General features: G+C 46.3%; 1 protein-coding gene and 1 long non-coding RNA gene across 4 annotated transcripts in view; one reads left to right on the top strand and one right to left on the bottom strand.

Moving 5' to 3' along the window:
- Positions 1-26563, top strand: part of LOC310844394 — a 290664-nt gene that overhangs the window by 202475 nt on the left and 61626 nt on the right. The window lies entirely within an intron of this gene.
- CXCL12 (C-X-C motif chemokine ligand 12) lies at positions 43-19902 on the bottom strand. 2 transcript variants are annotated; one of them, XM_083738573.1, is made up of 4 exons: positions 19517-19902; positions 14944-15061; positions 9401-9487; positions 43-3584 (listed from the first exon to the last, which is right to left on the bottom strand). In XM_083738573.1, the coding sequence occupies exons 1-4, from the start codon at positions 19578-19580 to the stop codon at positions 3569-3571; spliced, it is 285 nt and encodes a 94-aa protein (XP_083594699.1). In that variant the 5' UTR covers positions 19581-19902; the 3' UTR covers positions 43-3568. The 2 variants fall into 2 exon arrangements, with proteins under 2 accessions (XP_083594699.1, XP_083594700.1); XM_083738574.1 differs by lacking the exon at positions 43-3584 and having other exon boundaries at positions 7796-9487; positions 19517-19714.

The following is a 26563-nucleotide window of genomic DNA, read 5'->3' as shown; positions in this document are numbered from 1 at the left end:
AAAAGAGACGTACACTACTTACTGGGAAAAGAGCTGGAATTTGAATACATTTTTTATTATGGAAATTACATGTGCTAACATAATTTGCAAAGACATATAGCAGTTCTCAAAAAAAATATTATTATTAAAAAAAAGCACTGCATGAAATATTGTTATAAAGCTGCCTTTCGGAAGATAAGAGTCTTTTTCACATTATTTGGGAAGATTTGTGGGCATTTGTGTGCAAATACCACACACATGGGGAAGTCAGTATAAATTGCATCCGAACCACTCTGAAAAACCAATAAATATCATTAAGGCGCTTCCACAAGCAGCGGCTTCCAATCCAGCCGCATTGCAGCTGCTCTGGGGGGAAAAGGTATTTTTAAGTAGTAGACATTTCTCTATATACCACATTAAGAGGCATAGTGATAATTGGATTCTATGTGACAGAAGTGCCTTCGTAGTGTTTCTTAAGCCATATTGGCTTAAATAGATGCTGCTGGTCAAGGGGAACTGTTTTGTTCTGCTGCCGTTACATCGCCTGGGGTTTAAGTTCTCCATGGTGGTATTTCTACATATCACCATTCCAGAGGATCTTGGGAGGAGAGAAGCCGTAATGAAGAGAGTAGGTACATTCGCTTCTCTGACTCACAGGTTATCAGCTCAAAATGCCCTCCTGAGGATTTCCACATACCCCAAGGGATAAAAAGTGGGGTAAATATTTGTTTTGAACTGTGTGGAGAAGCACATAACCCCCAACTTTTCTCCAGTGAAAACAGAGACTTCCCCTCTTACATTTCTCTGATGAAAATAGGGGCATTCTAAGGAAAACCAGGACATTCTGGGATTAAATCAGAAACTGGGACAGCTTCTGTAAAATGGGGACTGTCCCTGGAAAATAGGGACACTTGGAGGGTCCAGAAACACCTTCAGAGGGTGCAACTTGGAGTAAAAAGATAAAATGTCCCGTTTCTCTCAGTCCAACATTTCAGGGTTCTTAATAACAAAAGGGAGCTGGCCTTTCGCTTTACTCAATGACTACAGACTTTTTCCTGTCATTCAACAGCTTCCCCAAGGAGCAGAAATACTGGTTTTGACAAACGCTAATGGCCAAAGATGGGTTCCTTGAGTCAAAGTATGTCTCTCTCTTTCAGTGTTCTGCTACCAAATATATCAATGGGGGGTGCCTAGGTATGATGAATCTTTGGCCCTCCAAGGTGTTGCTGGAGAGCAACTTCCATCCGTCCCAGCCAACATCGCCAACAATCAGGATCATGGGATTTGTAGTCCAGCAACACGTGGAGGGGCAAAGGTTCACCTGGTTGAGACTCCTGGGTCCATTCCTGCAGATTCTGAGGTGTCTTTTGAATTCATTTCTCCCCTGATAAATGCATTATCAGCAACAGCAAGAAAGGCAAATTAGTGCAGCTAATAACTGACACAGGCTCCACCTGGACTCGTTATCCATCACTTTCTTATGTTTTAAACATTCATTCATCTTTTTTTTAAAAAAGGCACATTTTACAGAAACATATTTTGTCATTTTGCAGTTCCTTAAATACCATGCATTGCTGCCATCTACTTCTAACTAAAGCCCAGTGTAAAAAATTCTCCTGTGATTTCCTCCCCACATTTATGGGAACCTAATGGTTTCAATGCTACTTTCCATTTCCCCGTGTAGTGTTTTTGTTTTCTTTCCCTCTGAATTTCATTTTCATCCGTCATTCGCTTCAGTGTGGGAAAGCTTGTCATTTTACTCCTCTCACTTACCGGACAGGCATGTGAGCTAGGGCCTCCATAAGTCACCATAACAGGAGGAGCCCATTTACGCACTGTTTTGCCACATGGAGGGCATTTCAGGGGCAACCCTGAAGTCTCTGCGCCCTGGCAGCGTCAGCTGAACAACTGCGCTCTGTGTTGACAGATGGGCTTGAGTGTCAAATGAGGGATTTGACACAGTAAAATTCAGCTTTCAACCTCTGTCTAAACCGGGTCGTGCTCAGATCAACGCAACTACGTGAATGTGCTAAGCAAGATCCTTTAAACCAATCTGTCAGGAGAAAAGTCACAGGCAGATAAAAGAACAGGTTGGAGGATCGGAAACCTTGTACGCTTGCAGGGGCTTAGCTGGAAACTTTTGTGCTCATCATCTCTCCCTTTGGCAGTGCATAAATACCAGCCGAACCCCCTCATCCGTACAGATTCCCATGTGCAAGAGAGCTTCTAACATCCATCTATGCCCCAGTTTCACAAGCAACATCTTTCGTGTGGCTTCACCTTTGGTACATTACTCCAAGTGATGGATGAACAGGATAGCTAACAGACTCCGGGACTAGCCGGAGCTTCTCTTTGGCATCACACATTCAATGAGAAAGGGAGACGCGAGGTCAATCCCAACACTTTTTGGCATATCAGGTAAGTCTCTGGTGCAAATTCAGCTCACAGTGAATCATGCTTTGGAGCGATTCACTAAAAGCAAAGACTGCAGCTGAGCCCATGTTGGACTGGGCTCAGAAACCAATGCACCCAAGAGATTTCAGACTTTCAGGCACACCAGCAATCTGTGATCCCAACAAATTATCCAGATAATTTTGACACCTGATTGCACATTCATCAGCACATATGCACCCCAAGCAATCTCTAATCTATATGCATAAGCACCCTCAAAAAGATATCCCCTCACAGTGCACATAACTCCCCTCTGTATGTTCTCTGATATTTAATACATTATTTTTCCTTTTTACCACTTTAATTCACAGGGGGGAGTGGCCTGCTATTCTAAGCACGCGTGAGCCAAAAGCACACAGAAATTTACACTGTGGCAACTTCTGCAAGTGCAGGTTCCCCAAAAGTGACACAAACACAGCAGTTACCACACGTGAAATCAACTTATGGCTCACGCATTACAGAGCTCACGAACTCAGGCCATTTTCCCCTGCGGAAGAAAGATCCAAAAGTCCTATATGTGCTATATTTCTGAAAGAGGAAATTCCTAGGTAAGGTCATTCTTTCAAAACCATCCTTTTTAGACCCTCGTTCATTGGGCTCACAGGAATAGAAATTGTTCACCTGCACATACATGGAATGCATCAATCACTTTTTGTGCAAACTCTGGTGGCTGCAGGATGTCTCAACTTCCACCATAGGTCTGCAGGAAAAAAAGAGTGTTCTCTACAAATGTCAGTGGGACAGACACACACACACAAACACACACACACACACCCTCATTCCTTTCCATACAAATGAACCACAGTAGATTGTTAACCTGCATGGAAACATCTGGTAAGTGCCAGGGTTCTGCACAGCAGAAAGGAATCGCCATATACGAAGCAACGTTTTTAATCTGCTGCTGGCGTCAGTGCTACTACGTGATAAACCAAACTTCACGGAGAGTTTCTGCTACAATCGGCTAGTATTGGCAAAAGGCAAAGGCATTCTGTGCGAACAAGAGGCTCTGGGAAGTGCATGAAGCGCCGCTTTGTGCTGCGTGATAAAAAGAGATGCCCTCATGGCTCCCTAATAGCGGGACCTCTGCTTTCTGGCTTCTACAGTGAGGCATCCTGTAGACAGCTACAATGCTGGCCTCTTACATCTTGAATCTCCTGTTGATAAAGAACAGAGTGAGAGTCTGTTAAGGGAAGGGTCTGAGGGAAGATGGTAGGCCTGTAAGGAAGCAACAGCCAGCTGATCTGGACGCACACGGCAGCGTATGAGGCCTGCCGAGGACGTGGGGATGCAGCTGCTATTTACAAAGCTTGAAGAGAAAGCCTTTTATGGGGAGACTGCAGTTCTCCAGTTCCAGGGCTTGCTGTGCTCATCTGAAGTCACATAATGAAGGGAACAGTAAAACCAAGACCCTTTTTCAGCCAGAACTCACTGGAACTCAGTTCTGGCACCTCTGGCGCCGTTGCCATTACAGTGGTACCTCGGGTTACATACGCTTCAGGTTACATACGCTTCAGTTTACAGACTCTGCTAACCCAGAAATAGTGCTTCAGGTTAAGAACTTTGCTTCAGGATGAGAACAGAAATCGTGCTCCGGCGGCGCAGCAGCAGCAGGAGGCCCCATTAGCTAAAGTAGTGCTTCAGGTTAAGAACAGTTTCAGGTTAAGTACGGACCTCCAGAACGAATTAAGTACTTAACCCAAGGTACCACTGTATAAGAGAACACGGTGAGTTCTAGCATCTTTTTCTGCAAGAACAGCACTGAGTAGAAGGCAAACAAAACACACCACCAAAGGTATTTCTGTGAGGAGGGAAGCATGATTCCATGTGATTTATCTCGGCGCTGTAAGTGGGCCTGCATGGCAGAAAGCAAAGTGGACACTTCAGGACAGAGCTGGATATGTCACTGAATAAGGAGTGAGATGCTCCTTAACCTCTATCCCATAAACTAGCGACGTTCCCGTTGTACTGTTGAAGCAGGAGATAGATGGGTGTTTCTGGCCACAGCACCATTTCTTTCTCTTATCTGCATCTCTAGATGTCTGGTTTTAAGACGCCCCCCACTCTGAGCATCTTCTAAGGCCAGAATTGGATTTGTGTCCCGGTCCACACCAGGAGCAGGTCAACAGTTTTGTGCAAGGTCTGTGAGGGGGTGTGCGGAAGGGGGCAGCTGCCCGTGGGCTTGAGTTGAAGCATGAGCTTAGAAAGGGCTCCAAAAGCTGGAGAAAAAAATCAAATGAGCAAAAAACGCTACCGTTAGCAGGTTCTCGAGGAAGGCACATCCCTGCCTCTCGCCTCCATTGGTGCAGTAAGGAATGGCTAGGCAAGTACGCCTTTGTGACTTACCTGGTTCTTTATGCATGTCTTTCTCTGGAGAAAAAGTCATTCTGAGCAGCAAAACAAGGATCCCTTTGAAGCAAGCTGACCACAAACCATTTCTAGGCAGCCTCTTCTTCATTATATGGGTGCAGAACAAGCCAAACTTTAGGATGCTGGTGTAATTTACACCTGGGCAAATTATGCTTGGTGTGCCTTGTCGCTGTTCAAAACTCAGCTATAGCTGGCTGAGCTGCCCTGAGTCTGGCAGAGGGAAAACTAAGATAGAATTTGACGATCCATCTTGCCAGTACAGTGGTACCTTGGTTCTTGAATTTAATCCGTTCCAGGAGTCCGTTCAACTTCCAAAATAGTTCCAAAACCAAGGCGCGGCTTCTGATTGGCTGCAGGAGCTTCCTGCACCCAATCAGAAGCCGCGTTGAACATTCAGCTTCCGAAAAACATCCGCAAACCAGAACACTCATTTCCAAGTTTGCGGCGTTAGGGAGTCGATTTGTTTGGGAGCTAAGCCATTTTACTACCAAAGTACCACTGTATAGCTTTCACAGCCTTACTCGGCCACGTGACTGAGCTGAAAAAAGGGGTTAGCCTCCTCCTGCCTTGTCCTGTCACCACCACACTCCCACAAACTGCCACCTTTTCGGGACTTGCCGCCATCTTGGCTGAGCCCGATCTGAGCCGAGATGGAAGACTTATGGCAGCTATCTCCGAATGAGCTGAGATGAGACCCACCTATTCCAAACTACGGTCAACCTGGCAAATCTTGAGTGTTAATTGGTCTCTAAAAAGACTGGCGTGGTTTTTCCCCGGTGCAATCCACGCTGAAAACAGTGCTGTTCCTCCAAAGATACTCAGCGCTGTTGCTTCTTATTTAACCAGCTTTGTAAACAGCGATGAACAAGAGAGGTACCTTCTTAGGTGAAACCCTTGCTCATTTTTTCTGCCTTACTTTGAACCCAGGAATATGCATTCTCAGAACCAAGTCAAACTGATGAGGGTAGAAGTATCTTGACAGTTTGGGGGAGTTTTGTTTTTTACTTCAGTGCATCCACACGGTCTATGAATTTAGGGGCAGGAGGGAGAAAACCACGCAGGGAATAGTATTTTGATGGAGAAAGCATCCCATAGGGGAAAGGGTTAAGCATCCCTCTCCCCCCGGCTGGCCCTCCCCATCCTCTGGAAAAGCTGGAAGGCTGTTCACATCTCGCCCGTGTCACGTCAAGTTTGGTGGTGGTCCTCAGAATCTGGTTCACGGATCGACTCAGGCAAAACTGAGGCACTTCAGGACAGCACCTGAAACTAAAGTCCCTCATGACAGATGTAGCTTCAAAGACTCCCTCAAACCCACATCTTTTCTGTGAAACGTCTGGCTTCAACCCAAACAAAGCAATCTCTGGTTACCTGGGGCTCTCTTCCTTACCTTCGCAATCTCTCTAATTATTGAAATTTAGAAGATAGGCTTAGTAGAGCAAAAGGCCATCGTTGGGTTTGGGGGTTAAAGCAGCATGTACATTAATAGTGTGCTGGTATATTATTATTATTATTATTATTATTATTATTATTATTATTATTAATTTCCATAAAAGGTATCCACAGGTTAGTAAGTTTTAAGTGAGGACCTGATTCCTTATACAGTCGTACCTTGGAAGTCGAACGGAATCCATTCTGGAAGTCCGTTCGACTTCCAAAACGTTCAAAAACCAAAGCGCAGCTTCTGATTGGCTGCAGGAAGGTCCTGCAGCCAATCGGAAGCCCCGTTGGACATTCGGCTTCCAAAGGAACATTCAAACAAACAGAACAGTCACTTCCAGGTTTTGATTGTTCCGGAGCCAAAATGTTCCGAGAACTGGGCTGTTCGACATCCAAGGTATAATGAATTGCAGTACTGGCATGGAACATAACAGCATAAAAATTGCACCCACAGCAGCCGACCAGAAACCAACCCCCTGGGTTTTACGTGAAATTTGCCAGGATGATTTTTACATGAAAGAAATCAGAAAATGTTGTTACCCAACCTGCACCTTAGGGATGGGGTCTTAAATCAGTGGCGTGCGGTGAAATTTTTTGTAGGGGGACGGTTAGGGCCAGAGGGGCCAGCTTGCGAGGACGATGCAGGGGCTGACATCGAGATATCACATCCCGTGAGTGAGCATCGTGTCTTCCTCCCTAAGCAGGGCAGATGTTTCCCAGGCTTTGGGAAGGAGGTGTCAGGCCTCTGATAGGATGCTGGAGCCGTGCTGCCCCCTTCCCAAAGCTGGGTGGGGTTTGGGAAGGTGGCAGGAGGGCGGGAACATTTAGGGAACTAGCCTAGTCCCCCTCGTCCACTGACCACACGCCACTGTCTTAAATGGCAACAACAACAACAATGAAATAAAACTGCCAAGGCAGGCAAGTTAAGACAATTTTCACACGGGAAAGAAATCCTGGGCAGAACAATACTTAATTTTGTCCTGCGTTGTAAATTTAAGTACAGTGGGACTTTGGTTCTCAAACTTAATCCATTCCAGAAGTCCATTCGACTCCCAGAACCGTTTGAAAACCAAGGCGTGGCTTCCGATTGGCTGCAGGCGCTTCCTGAACTCAAGCGGAAGCCATGTTGGATGTTCGGCTTCCGAAAAACGTTCAAAAACCAGAACACTTACTTCCAGGTTTTTGGCGTTCGGGAGACGATTTGTTCGTCAACTAAGCCCTTTGGGAACCAAGGTTCCACTGTGCTAGTTAGGAGAACCGTGACACAACCGAGAGATGCTCTCTTTGCACGGCTCTGCACTTATTTTATTTTTTTATTGTTTTGGACATTGTCATTGCTGCCTTCCATCCCTAGTAGCGCATGGGAGAGCAGTAAGGAAAAGCTAAGCAGTTAGTGAGCAACAAAAGTTATTTCCTGGCAAGACGCTTTCACTTCACATTGTAACCACATGTTCACCACACATTCAACAAGCAATCTCTGCCTAAGAGATCTTCGGATGGCCTCTCCCGCACACATGCAGACACATACGGACGTGAAATTTAAGCAACTTACAACAGCCCGTCTAAAAAAAGTATTTTATTTCAGAAAAATAAATTTCCAAATACAACTGGGCTTTTGTAATATAAAAAATAGCCGCTTTTATTGCTAGAGTGTGTGTATATAATATTTATATTTATATATATAGTACGATATGCAATACAATGTTAGTACATGTGAAAAATAGAAACTATTGATAAACCACATTAATATAACTGTAGATATTCATTTAACACTCCTTGATGGGCAAGGCAGCCTTTAAGCTGCCCATAGGCTCATGGCTGCAATTCAGAGATTATAAACTGATTGACAGGTAACAAGTGTGCTCTGAAATAAGCTTCTTTGGAATGCAGGAAATTCAGTACTGTGCAGACGGGCAAAATGGGTGTTCAAAACAGGAGCTCAAAAGGGCACCATCCTCCAGGGACATCTTTTGTGCAAGCCCTTTAGAAATTGAGCTTCTGCAAGGGCTCCTGGTGGATTGCACTAAACCTTTCCAACAGGCCACATTCACACGAGATAATTTCTCCGGAGCCTGTCTTGCCCACAGGTACAACCTGGGCCCAAACATTACTGGTAAAAATGAAAATCTTTCAGGTGTCCCTTAAATCAGAAATCAACTGGTCACGGGAGCAGCTGAGGGCGGAATCCCAGGAAAGCTCAGTAAAAGCTTCCATGCTTAGTCCAGGGGCAAGCTGGACTATGCAATGGGTTCGAGAAAGCTCGTCTGAGGTGGACAGCACTGCAGCCATGATCTCAAACTCTTAGTTGATTGGCTGAAGGCTGCAGTAACAATTTATCAAGGGCCAAGAATATAATCCTGATCCATAACTGACAGATCACATTTGCAGTATGCATTCTAATTCAAATAGAGCATTCTAACTGTTGGTAGTGGTCTGTGGGGACTCAGTGGCTCAATCATCCCTGCATTATCCGGACCCAATCCCAGAGAAGAGAGGAGATGAAAAGAGAAGCAATGTAAATAAACCTCAAGCAGAGCACTATGAGCTTGTGAGTATGGTTTAATGAAAAGCTGTGATGTTACAATAAAGGTGAGAGCGGGAGATTTGGCTTGCCCTGATCCTAATGGCTGCCTCAAACATTCCTCCTAGATTTACATCACTTAGAATATTTGTCAAACGCCAAAGGAGCCCCTTTAATTCCCTTTTGCCTGTAGGGTTTGGTCTGCAAGCAGTTCAGATCTGTTGCAAAGGTGCCGAATGCCACAGCCCAAGCCCACCATGGCACCTCTCTCTGCAACACATGGCTCATGGATCAGTTTAGGAGTAGTGCTTATCTAATGTGCAATCAATCGTCAGCGTTCGGATACCACAGGCTGGGTCAATCAACGCGTTCAAACCGGGGAGCGAAGTGAAGGAATTTATGTTGATTGTCAGAATTGCCTGAGGGACGCGGAACAAACGTGGCCTCATTGGGACCCAATCAGCAAGCATCTCTCTGGCCCAAATACCGAAATCTCTTAAAATGCCCCAAATGAGAGCAAGGCCTGTTTTCAATGAAAACTCGATCCATCTTGGTTAGACCTAGCCATCAGCACGTTTTTTTGTTTTGCTTTTCTGTTTTGTTTTACCCAGGGTGCGTTTAGGTTTAAGTCCTTTCTCAGCTTACTTGTGCAAGTATTTCTCCAGGTACTCTTGAATCCACCTTAACTTGGGATCGACGCAGATCTGTTTGCTGCTGTTTTTCAGTCTTGCGCTGTTTAAAAAAAGGAGGGGCGGAGAGGGAGGAATTTCAGAATAAGTAAGAGAATGAAAACCCTGAGCAAGAGAAGGCACTGTTGAATTTTGTTGGGTTCAACTCCTGGACAAGACCCAATGAAGTACTGTTTTTTTTTGCTCTATAAGACTCACTTTTTCCCTCCTAAAAAGTAAGGGGAAATGTGTGTGCGTCTTATGGAACGAATGCAGGCTGCGCAGCTATCCCAGAAGCCAGAACAGCAAGAGGGATTGCTGCTTTCACTGCACAGCGATCCCTCTTGCTGTTCTGGCTTCTGAGATTCAGAATATTTTTTTTCTTGTTTTCCTCCTCCAAAAACTAGGTGCGCCTTGTGGTCTGGTGCGTCTTATAGAGTGAAAAATACGGCACATTATCCTTTTTACATTACGCAGTAGGCAGCTAGTGAAAGAAAATTTCAGTGGTGGTGAAATCAGCCAGTACAATGACAAAAAAGCGCCACACTGAATATTTCTACAGAAAACCTTTAAGCATTTTCACAGACCACAAGGAAAAGGCCCCCTGCTGTGCTGATACTAGTTAGGCCTAGAAGAGAGCTAGAAATCTAAACCGTTCCATCTTTAATCGGGATGGTTTCCTTTCAGAAAGCTGCAGAATCATATTGATTTCCATAGGCTTGATTCTGATAACTGCTTGTTTTGAAGCGGTTTTTCACTTTTTCGGAGGAAATAAGAGCCGACTTTTATTTCCAAGTAAAACTTTTCTTCACAAAGCCGTTCAAATAAATGGCAATTTTCTTAAAGAGTTGCTACTAAAGGACCAGAGAATGGCTCTGGGAATGAGAGGAACGTGTCTATGATCCAACTAATATTCCCTCTTGCCAAGCCTTGTAATATTTTAAATAAAGACTTTTGTGATTTGATTTGCATTTAGAGCATGGATGTTTGTCATCATTGTAGATTTTTACGCAAAATTTGAATTTCAGGTTCACACAGATGGTTAAATACTGATCACCACACCGATTGCTGTACATGATGGAAACATCAACCATAATTCAAATATTTGTATGCTTTTAACACACGTTTTGTAATAGTATAAAATTACTCCTTCTTTCAAGAAATGTGTAGCTTTTCTCCTCTTAACAGGAGACTAAAGTCTTTTTTAATATTAAGGATGGAATATCTTAGTCACAGATATTTTCATTAAATGTGAAAGGACTTATTAACAGCTGGTGGGACAGTAGCATAAATTTTGGAGTTGACAGCACATACATGTTTTGTTTTGTGAGTACCAGGTCCTCATTCCAGGGACAGAACTGCTTTTTGATCAATACACACATAACTCAGGGACCCCTCTTTCAATACACACCTACCCTGGCTCTTTGAAGGTCTGAAGTTTCATTGTTACGCCTTTCAAATGAAGGGATCCCAAGGGGTGTGTGTGTGTGTGTGTGTGTGTGTGTGTGTGTGTGTGTATAGACATCCTTTGAAACACCGGGTTGTGTTTACTTGCACAGTGATTTGGGATGGAGCGTTTTAAAAACGGTTATATGTAAAACTTTTAAAAATGAAAATATGCCCCAAATTCCCCATCCAACTATGCAAAGCACAACGCCATATAGAAGGTCCTATTGTTTTGATTTTCATGAACAAACGGTGCCAGATAGAAGGAAATCTGTACCTGATAAATAAACAGGCGTCAGAATCCATCGCCAGGCTCCTTGTACTGCCCAGACCACCAACCCACAATGCAATTAGCTGGCTGAAGTAAAACCAATAAATAGTTTCCTTTCATTGGAGATGAGAAACTTCTGTTATGACAAGTTTAATTGGGTGTGTCCCCTTAAGCTGAGGGAAATGGTAGATACACCAAGATAAATACTGTAGTGCCGGCAACCTGGTGTGAACCAACCAACAAATATCTCTCTCTCCCAACGGAGGTAATCTCTTAGGCCAGGTTTCCTCAACCTTGGCCCTCCAGATGTTTTTGGCCTACAACTCCCATGATCCCTAGCTAGCAGGACCAGTGGTCAGGGATGATGGGAATTGTAGTCCCAAAACATCTGGAGGGCTGAGGTTGAGGAAGCCTGTCTTAAGCTGACCAGAGCTGTTTTCAGTGTCAAAGTCACGCATGGGTGTAGCTCATATCTTCCCTGACCAAATTGACCAAGCTGGCTGGGACTGATGGAAGTTGGGTGTCCAACATGATCTTGAGGTCACCAGATTGACTACCCCGGTCTACCTCATCAGTTGTATCCACTGCCACTCGCTCAAGCCAGCTGCTGAATTAGGGAAAATTTGTAACTAGATGGGAGTGGAACACTCTGGTTCCAAATAGGTTTACCGAAGGAGATGTCAGTCTACCACGTCCTACAAGGCAGGCAGGACCAACCCTCTCTCAAATAGACCTTATTATCTCCCGGAGGATATAACTAGCCATGATGGGCAAGAATCACACGCAAGAGGCCGGGCAGATCTCTCCAAGCATCTTGTCTACGCCCTCAGGCTGCCAAAACTGAAACATCCAAGAAACCTGGACCAGTCAGTGCTTTGGGCACACCTGTACTGGCAAGGATGGAGTGGGTGGAAGAAGGACTTCATCTCTCCTGGTGAGTTTAACAGAAGCAGGTTCCAAAATACCTGGAAGAGCTCTGCCGGACAACTTTGAAGCTGCAATGGTGGCAAAAAGTGTTGCTTTCTTGTTACCATCACCACAACAGAGTACACTTGAGCTCATACCTATGTTTGGCTCGTCTCCAGGTACCTAGAAGTGTCTTTAACTGGGGGGGACTCCAGGAAGTCCAGTATTTAGAAAAGGCCCCCGCTGTACTGAATATAATTGTAAAACAACCGGAAGCTCTGCTCCCAAGGCCCAGCAAGCCAGGGGTTACAGCCCTGGAGCTACATTTCTTCATCTCCTCTATCAAACAACCTTGAATGCAATGGGAATTTTGTTTCATTGTTTTACCTGCCCTCCCCTCCAGCTGCCCTGGTTAAACTTGGGGGGGGGGGCAGGCAGTCTTTCCAGGAGTCATGCAAAACATTTGAGCTGCTTCTTCACTCTTTTCACCTGCTTAAGGCATGGCCAAACTTGGCCCTCCAGCTGCTTCGGGACTACAATTCCCATCATCCCTGACCAGTGGCCCTGTTAGCTAGGGATGATGGGAGTTGTAGTCCCAAAACAACTGAAGGGCCAAGTTTGGCCATGCCTGGCTTAAGGGGACACACCCAAAATCTAAAAAGAACCACCTTCTTCTACAAGGCTGACAATTTCTGTTTAAAACTAGCAAAATCCAACCCATGTTTGGTGCCTTGGAGTGTAACAGTATACTAGCCCATCTCCGACACTGGATAAATTCATCGTTATTGTTCGAATAAAATTTAGGCATCCCTGCCTTTACAGATAATAATTATGCCTAGCAGATAATACATTGGATGCAATGTATTACCTTTTTTCTTTTAATTAAATCATATTTAATACAGCTTCCGCCAAAAATCCCCCAGATAGCATTAAGATTATAACATCATTTTACATAATCTGATGGCATTAACGGTCTACATAGGCTTTCCACAGACATGTTTGCACAACTGGTGGGATAAATTTGCTAACTGCTTCCCTTAGGTATGAAAAGAAGGGGGGACCAGGTTCCATCAAAGGTGTTTCTCTTTTTAACAGTTTTCCCTGCCCTTTCTGGTGATTTTAAGTGGGGGGCGCAGCCCTTAAAACCACTTCTATAGTTTGGTGCATTGCCTGAAGTGGCCACAGGGAGGCAGGCAGACAGGCTGTGCCCTGTATCAGAACTTCTAAGCCTCTTCTGTCCCTGGTTGTATAGATCTCATTTTAGTTAAAAGAAAAATAGGCAAATGATTGTTCTTTTTAAAAAAGGGGGAGGGCATATTGAAGTTCTTCCAGATCCCCTCTGCTTCTGTCTCTGCTCACCCCTTCCCAACCGCCATTCAAGTTTCCTCTTAATTTCCACTTAAGCACAAAGAGCTTCTTAGACCTAAGCCCATTCTCTGCGGCTGGGCTAGACAAAGAAGCAAAGAGTCATGTTTCACTGAGAATGTTTCTCAAATTGGACTCTTTATCATGCAAAACAAGCAATACAATTGGTTTAACATGTTTTCCCTGTTTAAAGTGAGTGGCATGTGCCCAAGGCCAAGATAAATATCTCAGGGAGAGGAATGCAACTACCTGTAAATAAATTTATTTATTTTCAGCATTTCCATCTAGCCACAACTGCAGTACAATATACCAGCTGTGGGGAGCCTTTGACTTTCCCTGTCCATTAGCCATGTTGCTGGGAGTTGTAGTTCAGCAACACCTAGCGGGACTAAGGTTCCCACACCTGCATTATACCAAACAGTTTTTCATCCAGTACAAAATTATCTTTCGCATCTGAAAAATCGCAGGATATTCAGATATTCAGGCATATTCTCCCCGCCACATATTAATCCAATTATGAATTAATTAACTAGGCTAATAACAACAACAAAAACCTATTGTCGGTTCTAACCCTTACAAAATATTTTGAGAAGGCAAAGCAAGCCTACGTTTGCACACAAATTTAACAATACAGTGGTACCTCAGTTTTTGAACGTTATCCGTTCCAGAAGACCGTTCGAGTCCCAAAACGTTCGAAAACCAAGGCGCAAAGGGCAGTCGGCAAATTTAATAGAGAAAATTGAGAAAAATAACATATGCACTCAGCGGAAACCGTTCGACCTCCGAGGCGTTCGAAAACCAAAACATTCGTCAACGGAGACATTTGAAAACCGATGTACCACTGTATTTGGAAATCGTTTTTATAAGTACCCTATTAGATTAAGGTCCAGTTAACTACAATAACAATTCCCCCCCTCTCTTTTTGTAATGTACACAATATATTTTTATGTTGTCATTGTTGTTCTGTTTAGTTTTCTAAGGTAAAGGTAAAGGGACTCCTGACCATTAGGTCCAGTCGTGACCGACTCTGGGGTTGCGGCACTCATCTCGCTTTACTGGCTGAGGGAGCCTGCATACAGCTTCCGGGTCATGTGGCCAGCAGGACTAAGCCGCTTCTGCCGAACCAGAGCTGCGCACAGAAACGCCGGAGCGGTACCTATTTATCTACTTAGCTTTGACATGCTTTTGAACTGCTAGGTTGGCAGGAGCAGGGACCGAGCAACGGGAGCTCACCCCATCGCGGGGATTCAAACCACCGACCTTCTGATTGGCAAGTCCTAGGCTCTGTGGTTTAACCCACAGTGCCACCCGCGTCCCTTTTGTTTTGTTTTCTACATTGGTACTATTTCTTGTTTCCCATTCTTTTCTGTGTTTTGTCTTACTCTGTGCATTTGTACTTTTTATGTCAATAAAGAATATATATTTTTTTTAAAAAGTTTACAAGAGAGAAAAGAAGGCATTTGTCCTGTGCTAGCAGCACTTGTTCCAGAGGCAACAGCGTGCAATACGGGAAAAAAGGGGTACAAACTTACATGATCTGCAGAGAACAGCCGGGGACAGTCAAGATCTTGAGGTGTTTCACATGGGATTTGGTGACATTGCTCTCAAAATATCTGCATGGGCAGCGGTAAGTCAGGCTGATGGGCTTCCCTGGAGGGTGGCATAAAGAAAAGGATTTAGATGCCCTGGCCTGACACCAAGACCACCTTGCAGGGCAGATTACAAGATTTAAGGGGAGGAGAGGAGGGAAGACTTCTTCCTGGCATTTTTAGCACTTTTGCCAAGCTGCAGGGGTCCCAGCCTCTTCAGTTCTCATTTCAGCTTTTAATCCCGGTGTTTGTGGGTTTTAGAAGGCGAAATGGGGCGCGAAACTGGAACCTCAGAAATGGAGAAGGGCTTTTTCTTTTCTTTTTTAAAAAAGGAGCCAGCTAATTGTCCCAAGTGGCTGGGGGCAATTAAGCAAGATAAAGGCTGCAAATGAAAAGCCCTTGGCCCCTGCAATGTTATTCCTGCCAAAGGATTTGACCTGAGGCCAGATGCAAAGGCAGACAGGAGAAGAAAGGAGGCCCTTGGCTCTGCAAAGCCAAACAACACCACCCCCCCAATAACCCCAGGGATTGCAAGCAGAGAGAGGGAGAAGGGAGCCGAGCCCTTTAGGCTACCCAAGGACTGGCCCAGATGTGGCTCTTCGAAGTCCAATTACTTTTGCAACTGTGGAATAATCCTATGGTAATTATGGGGCGCCAGGTCTCACAGTATAAAGCATAATTCAGGCAGTTGATGGCCCCTCTTCTAGACAGATGCAAATCCAAAGGTGTGGGGAGAAAGGAAATGATAATTTCTGCAGATTTACCCCCACTGAATTTGCTCCAAAGAACCCTCCAGAGCTGCGAAGGCCTCAGGAGAAGGAGCCCATGAAAACCACCTCTCCCATTTTTAGCAAAACAGTGGTACCTCTGGTTACGTACTTAATTCGTTCCGGAGGTCCGTTCTTAACCTGAAACTGTTCTTAACCTGAAGCACCACTTTAGCTAATGGGGCCTGCCGCTGCACCGCCAGAGCACAATTTCTGTTCTCATCCTGAAGCAAAGTTCTTAACCCGAGGTATTATTTCTGGGTTAGCGGAGTCTGTAACCTGAAGCGTATGTACCCTGAGGTACCACTGTACATATTCAACACAATTATTCCTGAATGTCTGTGTTTGCGTTCTTTTTATTTATTTCAAAAAAATTATGCACTGCTTGATCATTAAAAAAAAAAAATCCTCAAAGTGGTTCTTGTTCATTCAGATGAACACACTCAACAGCACAGGTTTCTTCCAAGTAATTTTCAAAACACAGGAAACTCAACTTGGGTATAATAAGACTATCAGACAGCTGACAGAATCTTCACGTAAAGCAATAGTCAGCATCTGTGGAAATGCTGTTTAAATCCCCTAAGAACAAAACAAAATCCCAGCAAATTCACCCTTGTTTGCCACTTCTCAAGGTGTGTGTTACCTTCTCCCTCTATAGCCCTAAGGTGACAGGTGCTCAAAAACCAGGCTAATGCTGTAAAAAAAAAGTCTGTATTTTATTACTTCCACTCTCCTGCAATCAGGTATTTCCACCTCCCCGAGTGATCATGCAGTCCCTTTCAAAAGTAACTGCAATTCCAAACTCTCATTTAGGAACTAAATTCTTTACATTTAGAATCCACTGGGCCTCTTTTTCCCACGAATAAGTGGTCATTCTGCCCATTTATTATTATTTTCCTAGTTTCCCCAAGACAAAAATCTGTTGATTTATTATTGTGTCTGGGAAAATGTTCAACTGGTGGGTCTGCCAGTCAATTATTTATTTATTCTGCATTTGTGTTCGCCCACCTACTTCTTAGAAACTGGTATGTGTGTGTTTTTTAACAATCTGCAGTTTACATATAACAATTTACAAATTCTACGTATCACATGCCAATGCTTGCCTGTTGTAAACTCCCTAGGGTTACACCTTTTCTTGCCCACGACAGGATTATAAAACTCCTAACAATTCTTGCAGGGAAAACTCTGCCCTCAGGGGGGCAAGAAGGGTGATTTTTCCAGGTTAAGACCCACAACCTATCTGATTTACAACAGCAAATTTAGGACAGTAAATCAGATTGTACTGACAGATCTCTGAATGATTTGCAGGCCAGCAAGGCTTAAGGTCCCTATTCCTTAAAGGTTCAAAAGTGACTCCACTGTACTACTGAAGTGTTGAGATAACCAGAAGCAGAATAAAATTATGTTTGCAAAAAAAGAAACAAAGCCTCAGATTTGCCCATTTCCATTTCACAGTGTGTATTACTGTGTACAAACGGGTTTTTAATGTTCCCAGTCTTTTAGTAAATAAATAACTGCCTGTCCCTGCAGACTGGTATATCTCTCCATAAACTCCACCGCTGGTTAATCCTCTTCTCAGTTAACAGTAGAGAGGAAAACAAGGGAGGAACTCATCCTGTGTATCTGTCCCTTTCTGCATGCCGAATAGCTTGGTGTTGGGGGATTTTGACCAGAGACAAAGCTCTGGTCGCAGAAAGCATGAGACCCTCTTCTCCCGGTCCTAGATCCCGAGTCCAAATTAGGACGCCACATACCCTCCTGCATCTGCTGTTAGCAAAAAAACATCAGGGGATCCATTCACAAATGTTCTGCATCAGTGACACGTAAGTTAGAGCACAATGTGAGGGTTTGGGGAGGGCAAGTATAGAGGGCTACTCCATCATGTGATTCTGAAGCTGCACAGACCAATGAAAGACAGCTAGATGAGATATCTTCCATAAAGAGAAGGTTGAAAGTATACCAAAACCCAGTACAAAGGAAAATGAAATAAAGAGAGATGATGAAGCTGCAAAGAGGTAGAGGGAAGTCAATTAATCGTAGCATGGAAATGCACAAGGATAGCTCTCAAACCTTAACTTGTATGGAGAGAAGGAGTATCTCCAAAAGGAAATCATGGCAAGCTCCTCAGCCCCTGGGTAGCAGCAGGTGAGGGCACCAAGAAGCTGCAAGAAGCTACTGAATATAAATCAACCAGTAAAATGTGGATATTTCTCAAACCAAAAGAGCAGCGGAACGGTCAAGCAGAGCAAGAGATTAGGCTCCATCATTCGGAGCAGAAACCAGGGTGCTCAAGAGATGCTGATGCAGCCATCACCTGGGTGAATTTCGTTGATTCAAGGGATTTTGAGCACCTAGTTTATCCTTCACAGAGCTACAATTCCCAGCAGCCCTTAACGGTGCCCAGAATTATTTGAGGGGGAGAAATGAGCTTGCATTGAGCTCAGAATCTTGTAAGCAGCCTCAGATTGCAGGAGGGAGCTTGGAAGGAATTTATAGCATAAGCTGCAAATGGGCTGCAAGCCCCGACGTGGGTGCAAGTGTCCAAATTTGGCATCACTGCCTGGACTGGACTGCGGGTCTCGTAGGCGACTGTGCAGCCCGGGAGGGGAGAGCAGCTTCGGGTGGAGAGAGTTGCAAGGGTCGTGCGGCCGCCTACCCCGTCGGTTCCCCGGCTTTGCTGGATGAAGGCGCAGGTGCGCAGGGCTCGGCCTTTCCACCTCCCGGAGAAAAAGGGCCTCCTCTTTGCGCGGAAGGGAAGGGAAGGGCGCTTCGCGCAGCAGCCCCGCCGTCGAGGTGCCTGATCCCAGGCAACCGGTCCTCTGGCGGTGGCGTCGAAGTCTAGAGAGGGGCTACCAGGGTGCGGAAGAAAGCGGGGACGCAGAGAAAAGAAAACCCAACTGTCTCTTCCACTTGAGCCTTCGCGCACAAGAGAAGCAAGCGCCCGAGGGCGAAGATTCAGCCCTTCGACGGCGGGAGGAAGCGGCGCTCAGCGCTCCCTCTACGCCGGAGAGAAGGCGAGCGAGGAGCAAGGCTGACCCTACAAGTCCCTGCATCCTCTTTGGGAACCACGCCGTCGTCTTTTGAGCGGTTTTACTCGGGAACAAGTGGGTTGGCTTTTTTTGTGGGTTGGGGAGAGTCGTGCATAACCACTTTCCCGCGGGACCCCCTTCTCCGTTTCCTTCGCATTCCTCATTCTGGACTGACAAGCCGTCTGCAGCATCTAATGGGCAAACTTCGACAGTCCCGCCGCCGCGTTTGCTACTTTCGAGGGGAAAGGGGCGCAAAAGCGGGTTTAGGAGCTGCCGGCCGCCCATCGGACTTCGCTCTGCCTTCGGCTACAAAACGGGGGGTGGGTGGGTATAGAAAAAGCCCGCATTTGACGGCAGAGCAACGGACGGGTAAATGGGCAAACCCCCGGCCTTACCGAACGTTGGGATCCATCGCAAAATGGATCACCCCGCTCGCTGCTCTGGAACAGGAATCCGCCACCGACACCCTCCCTGCCTCCCGCTTCTCTCCACTAGCCAAGGGTGCCCCCCGACGGAGCAGCCCCAGAGACACCTGCGAGGAGCCCCGACAGCCCTGGGCTGGGGATCCAGCCGCCTCCTCTCCTTTCTCCTGCTTTTGTCTGCCGTGTGCGCCCTCGGCCGGGACTGGCCTCCCCGCTACGGCGCTGGAGTTCAAGCGGAGGGCGCGCGCTCCCGTCGGCCCCCGACGGGGCGGAGGGCGGCTTGCCGTCCAGCACTTACCGTCGGCGGCGCGGAGGGTCCCGAGGAGGAGCAGCAAGGCGAGGAAGGCGGCTTTGCTGTCCATGGCGGCGGCTGGTCTGGACTGGGAGCCGGGTCGTCAGAAGAGCTGCAGCTGTTTGCCGTCGCTGCGGATTTGCGCGGCCGTCTGCCCGGGCCGTTCCTCCCTCCCGCCCATCTATAGGGGCTGGCGGGGCCGGGGAAGGGGAGGGCGCTCCTGGAGGAGTTGGGGGGAGGAGGAAAAGGGGCCGGTCGCTCGGATGGACCGCCTGAAGCACGTTGTGATATCCGCCCGCCCTCCGAACAGGGCTGGAAAGGAGCCCAGAGACTTCCTCGCCCCCCCCCCACGAGTCCGGAGACGCGGCAGAGAGATCCCGAGGGGGCTGCGAAAAAATGCCCCCCCCACCTCGAGAAACGGACTTCGGATGTTGCTTTTGCTGCTGCTGTCCGGCGCACTTCTCACCACCACCACCACCCCGCCATGCCTTTTTGTTGTTGTTTAGTCGTGTCCGACTCTTCGTGACCCCCTGGACCAGAGCACGCCAGGCACCTCTGTCCTCCACTACCTCCCGCAGTTTGGTCAAACTCATGTTCGTAGCTTTGAGAACACTGTCCCACCATCTCGTCCTCGGTCGTCCCCTTCTCCTTGTGCCCTCCATCTTTCCCAACATCAGGGTCTTTTCCAGGGAGTCTTCTCTTCTCATGAGGTGGCCAAAGTATCGGAGCCTCAGCTTCAGGATCTGTCCTTCCAGTGAGCACTCAGGGCTGATTTCCTTCAGAATGGATAGGTTTGATCTTCTTGCAGTCCATGGAACTCTCAAGAGTCTCCTTCAGCACCATAATTCAAAAGCATCAGCCTTCTTTATGGTCCAGCTCTCACTTCCATACATCACTACTGGGAAAACCATAGCTTTTACTATACGGACCTTTGTTGGCAAGGTGATGTCTCTGCTTTTTAAGATGCTGTCTAGGTTTGTCATTGCTTTTCTCCCAAGAAGCAGGCGTCTTTTAATTTCGTGGCTGCTGTCACCATCTGCAGTGATCATGGAGCCCAAGAAAGTAAAATCCCTCACTGCCTCCATTTCTTCCCCTTCTATTTGCCAGGAGGTGATGGGCCCAGTGGCCATGGTCTTTGCCGTGCCTTACCAGGTCCCTTTCCCAGGAGAGAAACCCCTTTTGGCTTGCAGCCTCTCTTGGCAAGTTCTGTGCCCTAGAGAGCAACCCCGGAGGGACGGCGTGGGGGGGGGGGATTACTTCTGCAACCAGGGCCGATTCTCAACATGGGTGCTGAGCAAGATTCCTGTATCTCCTTCGCATCTGCCACCAACGCAGGGCTAAGTGAGCGGAGATGTGCTGTTGTAAGTGCCGCTGCCGGGTTGTTGCGCAGAGCTGTGGATCGCCCCCACCCTCATTTCTGGTGGTGGTAGGTGTAGCGCCCGGTGGTCGGTCGCGGTGCCCGCCGTCTATCAGCGCAGAGTGCGACGCACTTGGGATTCTTGCAGCCCATCATCTGAGCCTCCGGGCATCTTCGGGGATTTGGGGAGGACAGGGACCCAAAGGGAGAGCGGTCCAAAGGCCGAAGAGAAGACCTCTTGATTTCTATTTCTGGAATCAAGCACTCCATACCAAACTCCCACCCCCACCCCACCCCCAAATCACAGGATTGTAGAGTTGGAAGGGACCACGAGGGTCATCTAGTCCAACCCCCTGCAAAGCGGGAATCTTTCACCAAATGTGGGACTCGAACTCACATCCCTCAGATTAGGGCGTCATATGCTCTACCGACTGAGCTATCTCACAAGCACCTTCCCGCAGCTGCAAATGAGTTGATCTGTTCCCCTCAACAGGCCATAAGTGAAAATGTGATTTGAGGCCACCTATGAGCTGCTAGTGACACAGCCGTTGTCCCAAGATGTGGTCCCCAGATGTCGTCGGGCTACAACTCCCATCATCGCTGACCACTGCTCCTGCTAGCTAGGGATGATGGGAGTTGTAGTCCAACAACATCAGGGGACCTAAGGGTGACAAGGTAAAGGAACCCCTGACCATTAGGTCCAGTCGTGACCGACTCTGGGGTTGCGGAGCTCATCTCGCTTTATTGGCCGAGGGAGCTGGCGTACAGCTTCCGGGTCATGTGGCCAGCATGACTAAGCCGCTTCTGGCGAACCAGAGCAGCGCACAGAAACGCCGTTTACCTTCCCGCCAGAGCGGTACCTATTTATCTACTTGCACTTTGACGTGCTTTCGAACAGCTAGGTTGGCAGGAGCAGGGACCGAGCAACGGGAGCTCACCCCGTCACGGGGATTCGAACCACCGACCTTCTGATCGGCAAGCCCTGGGCTCTGTGGTTTAACCCACGGCACCACCCCCATCCCTAAGGATGACAAAGGACCAGCTAAAGGTCCCTGGAGGACTGTGCTGCTCTTCTTCAACTTCTTTAGGGAACGGTCAGGGAATCTGTGACCCTCCAAATATTGATGGAGTCCAATTCCCATTATCCCTGACCATGAGTCATGCCACCTGGGGCTGACTGGCTTCCTTTTCTCATGCAGTTTTGAGCTGATTCATCTATGGCAGGAAAGGGGTTTCCACCCCAAGTCAGCTGCATCATGTCTTTAATTGAACATTTGATGGGCATTTGCCAAAGGACCTTTGGATAGTGATAGACATAGGCTTGGGTGTAAAAAGGTAAAGGTAAAGGGACCCCTGACCATTAGGTCCAGTCGCGGAAGACTCTGGGGTTGCAGCGTTCATCTCGCTTTATTGGCCGAGGGAGCCTGCGTACAGCTTCCAGGTTATGTGGCCAGCATGACTAAGCCGCTTCTGCCGAACCAGAGCAGCACACGGAAACGCCGTTTACCTTTCCGCTGGAGTGGTACCTATTTATCTACTTGCACTTTGACGTGCTTTCAAACTGGTAGGTTGGCAGGAGCAGGGACTGAGCAACAGGAGCTCACCCCGTCACGGGGATTCGAACCGCCTGATCAGCAAGTCCTAGGCTGTGTGGTTTAACCCACAGCGCCAGGCTCTTTTAATCATATGTGGTGGTCTTGTAGTAAGGTTAAAGCTTACTGGGAAATCATACATAATGAATTGAATACTACTAGAATACTACTGCAGCAAGAATGTTGCTTGCCCCAAAGTGGAAAGAAGCAGAAGTTCCAGCAAAGGAAGAATGGATACAAAAACTTATGGAGTATTCAGAAATGGCAAAACTTTCTGGAAGAATAAGAAATCAAGACAACAAACTTTTTATCAAAGAATGGAAATGGTTTATTGAATATTTACAGATAAATTGTAAATAGATAAAAACATTGGCAGGATTAGTGTAATAACCTGCGGTTTCATAAGAGTCTATATTTATAGTAGCAAGTTAAATGAATTTGGATATGCAGAAGGTATAAAAAAATAAATTTAAGGAACTGCAGAAAGAGGGGGAAGGAAGTCGAATTTTGAAATGATAAATGGATTGTAAAACTAATGAAATGTATAAATTTGAAAAGTATAAATTATTTTAAACTATTTTTAAAAACTCCATTCAGCTATGAAGCTCATTAGACACCCACCCACAGAAACACACACACACACACACACACACACACTGAGTTTGTTGCTGATTTTCACCTCACCTGCCCTGCACCATTCTTGAGAGAGGGTGGGGAGTAAATATCACACACACACCGCCCTATGAGCCTATGTCTGGCAAAACTTCCTGGCTATTTTTTTACCACAACTTTTTTAGACAAGCCAGTAGCCTCCCAGAAAAAATGATTCTGATTAATTGACTTATACCCCACTTACTTTCTTTCTCAAGGCACCTATCGAAAATGCCAGGACCGTAAAAGGATATGGTCGGTGGGTTCAGGTTTGTTTTAAGTACTGAAATGTACATTCCTCTGGCAGCTGAAATAACTAGATTTTCCGAAGACGTCCAGTGAAGATTCTATAACTGAAAGTAATTAAATAAGCTACCTAATCGCAGCTGGGAGTCAGGATGTAAACCGCACAGCATTGCTGGATCTTTTAGACAATTGCACTGATGCTACCACTCTTTGGGAAAGAAAATGGTTGCGAAGTGTTATTATGCTCCCCTGATTTTGCCCATGGTATAGTTGAGATGAAATAGGGCGTTCAATGCAAGACCATTTCTATGACAACAGTGTTGTCCTGAAGGTCAGTGTACAGTGGTACCTTGGTTCTCAAACTTAATCCGTTCCAGAAGTCCGTTCCAAAACCAAAGCGTTCCAAAACCAAGGCATGCTTTCCCATAGAAAGTAATGCAAAACAGATTAATCCGTTCCAGACTTTTAAAAACAACCCCTAAAACAGCAATTTAACACGAATTTTACTATCTAACGAGACCACTGATCCTTAAAATGAAAGCAATAAACAATGTACTGCAGTCACACAATCAAGCAGTAGCTGAACTGGGTTCCACACAGTCACAAAAGGAAAGAAAAAAGAGCCACAAAAAAGAAAAATAAATAGCAAAAACAGACAGACCTCAGAGTAACACTCAAAATGGAAGTGTGGCACTCAAATCGGAAGCTTGAACACTCAAAATGGAGCATGTTTGGCTTCCAAAAAAAGTTCACACACTGGAACACTTACTTCCAGGTTTGCCTTGTTTGGGTTCCAAGTTATTTGAGTACCAAGGCGTTTGAGAACCAAGGTACCATGGTATATGATAAGGCAGGCTTCCTCAACCTCTGCCCTCCAGATGTTTTGAGACTACAGTTCCCATCTTCCCTGACCACTGGTCCTGCTAACTAGAGATCATGGGAGTTGTAGGCCAAAAACATCTGGAGGGCCGAGGTTGAGGAAGCCTGTGATAAGGTATCACCCCTCTCCCCTCAAAATGGGATCTGTTTGTGTTAAGGGACAGCTTTTTCCTTTTGGCAATGCAAATTGCAGCCGCTGGGGCCCAGTCTAGATGGGGACCACTGTGAGGGCCCGAGAGTTAAAACCCTTCTACCCATGCTAGGATCTCAAATTGAATCCGGGGCACTGCGTCTACAATTTGCTGACTTTCCAACTCTCTCCACCAGTGGCGTAGCGTGGGGGGTGCAGGGGGGGCCGGCCGCACCGGGCACAACATCTGGGGGTTAGGGAAAGGGGGCGCAAATCCACGGGTTAGGGGGCGCAAATTACTTGCCTTGCCCCGGGTGCTGACAACCCACGCTACGCCACTGCTCTCCACAGCCAGCACTGCAGTTGTGGAGGAAGGGGCGGGGCTGAGAAGGAGAGTCCTCATGTGCCAAGTGGAATGGTCTTGAGGGCCACACCACAAGCTAAGGCTTCCTCATCCCCGTCTGAGGTCGATAGGCTTGTATCTAGATCAGTGTTTTCCAAACTCGGGTCTCCTGCTTTTTTGGGGGACTACAGCTCCCATCATCTCTAGCTAGCAGGATTCCCAGTGGTCAGGGACGATGGGAATTGTAGTCCAAAAAAAGCAGCCAAGTTTGAGAAACCCTCATTTTGAGCCTTTGCATTCAGAAAGTCCAAGCCTTGAAAGGTTTACGTACGACTTAGCTAGCAGACATACAGATGCAGAATGGCTCTCGTTTGAGCTTATTGGAGCCATTCCTTTGTTTTTTCTGCCCCCCCCCCGCCCGCCCGCCTTAATGGGGCCAGATTGCCTTCATAAACTGTAATAAGCTTAGTAGTATGCGTTTCTCCGTAAAGAGGCGAGCAGTAACATGAAATTGCTCTATTAGCCAGCATCACAGACTCCCTGAGTTTTCAGATGCCGTTCTAAACATTTTGCTGCTTTTCCATAAAATGCAACCAGTTTCCTTGCCTGCCTGGATGCTCAAAGCACAGAATCTCCCTCTAGGGGTTCCTTGGGAAGCAGAGGAGGAGATCAAGCAGGGGTCACATGAAGAGCTGTTTATAGATGGTTAACTAGAGCGACAGGAGATGTTAGTGAGAACCCTTCAAAAAATAAAATAATGTATGGCGATTTCAGAAGTTGAATTTTGCTCGCTGGGAAATTTAATCCAGCCTCGGTAGCCTCTTGAGGCTGATCTTTTCAGTACAAAATTGTTGATGTTCATATCATAATTTGAAATGTTCTGTGGGGTTCAACCACAGAGCCTAGGACTTGCCGATCAGAAGGTTGGCGGTTCGAATCCCCGCAACGGGGTGAGCTCCCGTTGTTCGGTCCCTGCTCCTGCCAACCTAGCACTTCGAAAGCACAAAGTGCAAGTAGATAAATTGGTACCGCTCTGGCAGGAAGGTAAACAGCATTTCCATGCGCTGCTCTGGTTCACCAGAAGCGGCTTAGTCATTTTTAAGGAAAAAAACCTGGATGTACATTTCCAAAATATAAGATAAAAAACAAATAAAATGAAACGCTTCAGGTTACAGACTCCGCTAACCCAGAAATAGACCTTCAGGTTAAGAACTTTGCTTCAGGATGAGAACAGAAATCGTGCTCCGGTGGCGCGGCAGCAGCAGGAGGCCCCATTAGCTAAAGTGGTGCTTCAAGTTAAGAACAGTTTCAGGTTAAGAATGGACCTCCAGAACAAATTAAGTACTTAACCCAAGGTACCACTGTAAAATCAAAATGAGGGGAAAGCAACTGTAAGAGGAAGAAATTCTTGTACAATTTTTTAATTTGATTTTAAGAATTATAAACATAGGACAAAAAAAAATCCAAATCCAAATATCAAGATTACTCTGAATCTCCTGACTTCTCCCCATCCCTTCCATGGGTCCTGATGATATTATTTACAACTGCATATTTATCCCAAAAAAATTATTCTTCTAAATTATCCATACTTTCCATTACTTTACAGATGTGGTTAAAATCCTGCTAATGTTTTAACCTGCTTACAGTGGTTTCGTAAATGAATTATAAACTTTCCTCATTCCTTATTAAAGTTCTTGTCATCTTGATTTCTGAGCTTCCCAGTTAATTTTTCCATTTCGGCAGAGTCTATCAACTTGGCTTGCCGTTCTTCTCTGGTCGGGATAAGTTTCTTCCTTCCATCTCTGGGCTAGTAGCACCCATGCGGCTGTTGTTGCATGTTGTTGTTTGGTCATTT

Source organism: Podarcis gaigeae, assembly GCF_964106915.1.
Source record: "Podarcis gaigeae genome assembly, chromosome: 5".
NCBI lineage: Eukaryota > Metazoa > Chordata > Lepidosauria > Squamata > Lacertidae > Podarcis > Podarcis gaigeae.
Note: the sequence above shows the minus strand (reverse complement) of the source record. Positions and strands in the feature narration are given on the sequence as shown.